Here is a 6,000-nt window from a genome sequence, read left to right on the forward strand (position 1 = left end):
GTACTTTTACGTGCACCAGACAGGTTGTAGTTATGAAATATGACAGAACTGTAAGATAATGAGCTCCTGGTATCTTCACTCTTGATTCTTCTCAAATTCTTAGCAGTTAATTTGCAGCTTTTTCTCAACACTTATGACCTTGATTCTTATGACCTTGTTGGCATTTTGCAACAAAATGTCCATCATGTACCATCATGCCCCAATATCTTAGCAATTTCAAGACAATTTCGCTAAGACATATTTGGTCATTTTTGTCTCTTCAGAGTTAGTTAAATCTCTTTTTTTAGCCTATTTTTGCCTAAAGGAAAGAAGTTGACTAATAATTATTCACACCTTGATATAGGGCGTTGACATCAGTAGGACACACACTTCCTCATTATACAGATACAGATCACCTGCTATGCTTAAATCCATTAAACTTTCAAGTGTATCCAGTTTGTGGTTAAAAATATATCTAAAAATAATATGGTCAAAATACTATTTTCCCTAATAATTGTGCAAACACAGTATAGTGAGGTTTTACCATATGTAACAAGTCTAGACTTTCATGTAAGTATTGGTATCTTCTATAAAACATATCTAATTAACTTGTTAGAAAAAATATATATGTAAAACAGGTTTGCAGGCAAATCCTAGTTCATCACTCTGTCCAGCGATTGCCATTTTCATTTAATTAGCAACTACATCAATCTGTTCTCCTTCAACCAAAAGCAATAATAGCAGATTGTACCAGGATTTGAAGTAAAATATACACTTATTTTTATTTACAATAAAGTTCTGTCATGACTGATCAAGCTAGGATGTGATCTTCTAATATATTTGTTAGTGTGGATGCTGCAAGTTCAGCTGAATTAGAATCTACAAGAGTGTCTTGTTACTATAATATTACATATTACAAGATGTTTGACTGTTTCATATACGTTACACAAAGTTAAAAATAGCGCATCAACTACTCCACATTCATGTGAAAAGTTCAAATGATAAGAATACTTTTTGCAGCCACTGTATACAATTTTTAAAAATGTGCTGTGCTGGGCTTTTTGTAAGACATGGTGCTGCATGATGTTATAGGTAATAAAAAATCTTCAAAATGTGTTTTTTTAATTTATCTGCAGTGCAATAGTAAAATATGTTTGTGAAATTGTTGGCTTACAAGCTATTAGAAAAAAGAAAAAATTTGTTTTACAAACTTTCATTTTGCCTGTAGGTTTTGTCCCCTCTGACGTCATCAGTCCTGGCTGAGAGGAGCATCAGGGTGGTGGATGATAAAGTGAGTGTGACAGAGCTTGGGGTGCAGTTGGTTTCTGGACTCTCTTTGTCCCTGCAACTGAGCCCTGGAAGCAACAGAGCGATTGTTGCTACTGCAAGCACACAGGAAGTCATAGAATCACTGACACAGGTAAGATTCTATCCAAAGAACAGGTTCTTTCAATTTGTCATGATGTGTCATTAGTGTTAAAAGTATTAGGTCCTTGTATTACCTGTTATAAAAAATAGATTTAGTAAGTTTTATAACTAGTTCACGGCTGGATCATAGTTAGTGTTGGTTTATTTTCTCTTAGAATATTTCTCATATATTAAAGTTTTCTTCATGTTTGAAATTTAGGGAACAGTCATGACCCATGAGAGATGTTCAGCCTTTTTACCATAATTAAAACCCACTACTGCTTCTCTTGTGCCTCTGGTTTATTTTGGTCCTCATTTGAGGGGAATCTGTAGATTCCTATTTGTGTTTTTGTTGTTAATTTCCACACTACTGGTGTCACACCAATTTAAATTTGCTATGTTCTGTGTTTGTTTTCACAGGAATCCCTCATCAGTGCCTGGCTTCAGTTCAGTGATGGATCTATGACTCCTCTGGACAACTACAACCCTGCCCATTTTATCCTGGCAGCCACATCTCTGGATGAACAGGTGGTAGTTGTGCAGCAGAGTGCAAAGTGGAAGTGGCCTCTCATTGCTGCCAAGGGTGAAGGCCAAGGTTTGCTTGTGCGTGTTGAGATGAGTCCATCAGAAGTGTGCCAGAAGTCCAAACGACGCTCTGCTTTAGCCACAGGAATGGTGAATGTACAGGTAAGGTTTGGTCAGTCAGAGGAGCAGTACAGGCAGCCAGGAGACAAAAGGACACGTCCGGATCCTCCGTATTATGGTGGATCTATCTCTGACATGGACACTGGGTTAATAAACCGTGCAGCCACGACCATTAGAGGCCAAGTTCCAGTGAGACCCAATGGGGGTCGCTTATCATCAGACAGTGGGAACAGAAACTTAAATGATTTTTCTGAATACCCAGAGCTGCCTCGGAGTCGCAGTACCGATGATGACTTATTGCCATCTCGACGTGGCCTGACAGATCTGGAAATTGGCATGTATGCACTGCTGGGAGTCTTCTGCTTGGCCATCCTTGTTTTTCTCATCAATTGCATCTCTTATACATATAAGTACCGAAGTAAACACCTATCTCTAGAGGCCACAGAGACTATGCCCCATGCCCATGACTGGGTTTGGCTTGGCCAAGAGGAGGGGCTTTGTCTGCAGCAACAGCAGCATGAAGAATTGACTGGTACCTTGGAGGAAGGTAGTCAGCTTTTAAATGGAGGTATCCAGCGCAGTATCACGGATGGTGGCGGAGGTAGCTCAGGTGGAAGAGATCTGAGGAATGAATCACTCAACTCACCAACCACCAAAAGGAAGAGAGTGAAGTTCTCCACTTTCTCTAATGTAAAGTCTAGCAATGGATGTCCAGTGCTTAGCCCATTGCCACTGGTGCAGACCAGTGATATAAAATGGGTTTGTCCAGACATTGAGCTTGGGGACTCAAAGGATCTTAGGAACTACATGGAAAAGCTTAATGAGAATGCAATTAAGAACACAGCATAAGAGGTTCTGGGTGTTTCCGTTGAACTGAAAGAGAAACTCACCTGAATGCCTTGATCATAAGGAGGGAGAGAATGGAAAGATATATATGAAAGAGTGAAAAACCAATCTAATGGTTTTTCACCATTAGAAGACCACCAAGGTGAGGTCTTCAGTAGTTTAACTGAAGACCTCACCTTGAAAACTGAGTAGATGATTCTGTTACTTTTGATTCTATAACAGTTCTCAGACATGGTCAAGCAACAATTTCCAAGACTTGAATTTCCACAAAACAGCATAGCTAAAAGGTTCAAAAGTGAAAATTGTATTGTTGCTTAAATGTATGTTTTTGTCTTCTACCAAGCTCAATATCTCTCTTTTGATTTTACTTCTTGTTTTTCTTTAAATCATGTTTTACTGTTCTAAATGTGGTAATATTATTTCAAAGTATATTTTCCTCTTATTTTCTAAAGTTACTGTTGATCCTTTGCTATGAGTTGGCAATTATAGAGCCTATGGATCAACAATCTAAAGCATTTTGTACTGTATATAAATGCAGAGTTTGATTTAGAGTTACTATATATATGGTAACATTTTGTAAAGTGCTGTTTGATTTGGTTTTAGTTTTGTTTAGTCTCCAAAAGTCAGATCCATGCATGATGTTATTTACGAGGAACCATGTGTGTCTGATCTGAAATTATGTAGATAACTAATATTGTTACACTTGGAGACAATTTAGTACTGTATTATTAAATTCCCTTATCATGGTTAAGTTCTGGACTTGTATGTTTATATTAATTTAATTATCTTTCTTGGTCCTCACATTTTCTGTTTGTGTTTTTCTTGGTGATCACACTCTCTGGATATACAAAAGTGCTTTACTGCTGAATTTGAGTGTCATCTCATTACAATTTGAGAAGTTCTGCAGAGGAAAAACTGATTCCTACCAAAACCACAAGAAGACAATCGTGTGCAACGCACCACAAATTTATGGACGCTTCTGGTAAAAATGTGTTAAAAGCTTTAAGCCAAAGCTTTGGAGATGTTTTTACCTTATGTTACCAATTTCCTCTTTGAGTATGGTGGCAAGAAAAACTTGGGTCCTTGTTTATCTTAATTGCCCTTGTTTTGAAACTATTTTGCTCAAATTGTGGATATAGGCAAGTTTAAAGTAGCAATGTAATTAAACCTATTTCCTGACCTATTTTGTGTGGATCAAATGGACTAATGAGGACACATCACAAGATTTGTCACCCAATTTTATCTTCAATTATTAGGTGGGGGAAATCTATTATGTTTGTACCAAGTCAACAAGGTAAGTTGGCATAAAAACCTTCTAGCCCAAGATATGACAGAGACTGGAATCTACAAGTCTGAGGGTGGAGCCAACCCGACCTCAGTCATCGCCAAAAACATGTTTGAATTTTTCTGGACTCACTTGGAATTGATAACCTATCCAAATACTAAAGTCTGTTACCAATAGCCAATGAAAAGGAGAAACTGGGAACAAATGCTGTTTAAAAAAAAAAACCCAAAAAACAAACACTTTATTTGTAACTCTACCACAACAACATTACAACACTTTCAACTAGCAAATTACAATTATGTAATAATAAAAAGAAAAAGAACACAGATATTCTTAGATATTCAAGACGAAAACAGTAAATAGTAGTCCAATTAAAATAAACCAAACAGTTCACATTATTACACATAAAGTTAATGGAGCTTAATATAATGACATTTTTGAATGATTAAACCAATTTATTATTCACTGTTAATGTTTATTTGTAGGATCCAGCCAAACATTTTTTTGTTGTCTGCAAAGAGCTAACATTTTTTGATGAAAGCTAGCGTTAGTTGTGAATCCAAGACCTACAAACTCACAACCTCAAATACCAGTTCCAAAGCCATGTAGTGTGTCCCCATCATTTTTTGAATGGCATGACCACTTGTGTTTAATATTTGGAAAAGCTGCTTAGAGAAATTGTTCTCTGTGTTATGTCATATTTATTGCCAAGGGAAATAAGAAGTCCTGGATTATGACTTAATAGTTACTTGTAAGTCTAGTCAGCTGAAATCAGTAAAATATAGATTTTTTTAAATTCAGAAAGGCCCATTTGTTTAAAATGGACACACTTGGAACTGAATACCAAGTGTTATCTGTTAACATTTTTCTCTGTCGTGCTATAGCTAGATTTTAATTGTGCTTATAAATATTTTTGATCATTTTTAATTTCTTTTTTTATATATATATATCTTTTATGATTTTAATTTTTTGGGTTCTTTTTATGTTATTTCCCAATTTTATTTTTTAGTTTGTTTATTGTTTTTTTTTCTTACATTTCATGTGCCCTCTCCCCAAATAAATAAATGTACTCATTTTAACAGCTTTTTAAAATGTCCTCTTTTTTTTTAAGTGTGAGACTGTTATTACAACATTTACACATCTTTTGGAGGGGGTGCAACACATATTGTGAAACTCAATATTCTCATAATGCTCCACAGTATTTTGTCTGAGTTAATATCTAGACTAGAAAAAAACTGTCATTGGAATGAAAATGTTTTAAACTTTGAAATTCATGAATTTGTGATCCCTTTTCTGGTACAGCTATTTTATTCTGGTTCATTCTTTTCTACTGTGTCTTTTTTTGAGAATTGGCTGCTTGATTAATTAAATATGATGGCAATTCTTGCTCTTTTGTGTGATTTGATAATCAGATCTCAGCCTACCAATTATTATTTTATGTAGATGGTTCATTAGTATCAGTTGCCACCATTATTAACTTTTACTGTAGCTGACAGCTGAAAGTGAGAGTCTGGTTCACACTGGATGGGAAGCAATCTGGACAAAAATTTAACTTTTAATTTTGAGGCCATAACTCTTAGCTGGAAAAAACATTTCTATTTTGCGTTGGAAAATTCTTTGTTTTTGCACCTTGAAGAAAGGTCTGCATTTTATCACCTCCAAGAATCATTAGATACTGTTCCCATGGTGGAAATGTGTTCTGTCAAAATAAAATATGGTGAATTTTGTCCACTCTTTCAACATTGAGAGATTTGAATCCAAATATTTGGGTATTTATGCTGATATTTCTATGTTCTTATTTAGCTGAACATGAAGTGTTTTCTTCCTTTATGTGACAG

General features: G+C 35.5%; 1 protein-coding gene across 1 annotated transcript in view; it reads left to right on the forward strand.

Moving 5' to 3' along the window:
• The window catches only part of LOC116725086 (transmembrane protein 132C), a 214,607-nt gene extending 210,550 nt beyond the window's left edge, over nucleotides 1–4,057 (forward strand). The window contains exons 9-11 of the mRNA XM_032570984.1: nucleotides 1,208–1,399; nucleotides 1,807–2,995; nucleotides 3,032–4,057. Of these exons, the coding sequence (XP_032426875.1) occupies nucleotides 1,208–1,399; nucleotides 1,807–2,880 (1,266 nt within the window). The 3' untranslated portion in view covers nucleotides 2,881–2,995; nucleotides 3,032–4,057. The remainder of the gene's footprint in view (nucleotides 1–1,207; nucleotides 1,400–1,806; nucleotides 2,996–3,031) is intronic.
• Nucleotides 4,058–6,000: the final 1,943 nt, after the last annotated feature.

The sequence above is a fragment of the Xiphophorus hellerii genome, chromosome 8 (genome assembly GCF_003331165.1).
Source record: "Xiphophorus hellerii strain 12219 chromosome 8, Xiphophorus_hellerii-4.1, whole genome shotgun sequence".
In the NCBI taxonomy this organism is placed as follows: domain Eukaryota; kingdom Metazoa; phylum Chordata; class Actinopteri; order Cyprinodontiformes; family Poeciliidae; genus Xiphophorus; species Xiphophorus hellerii.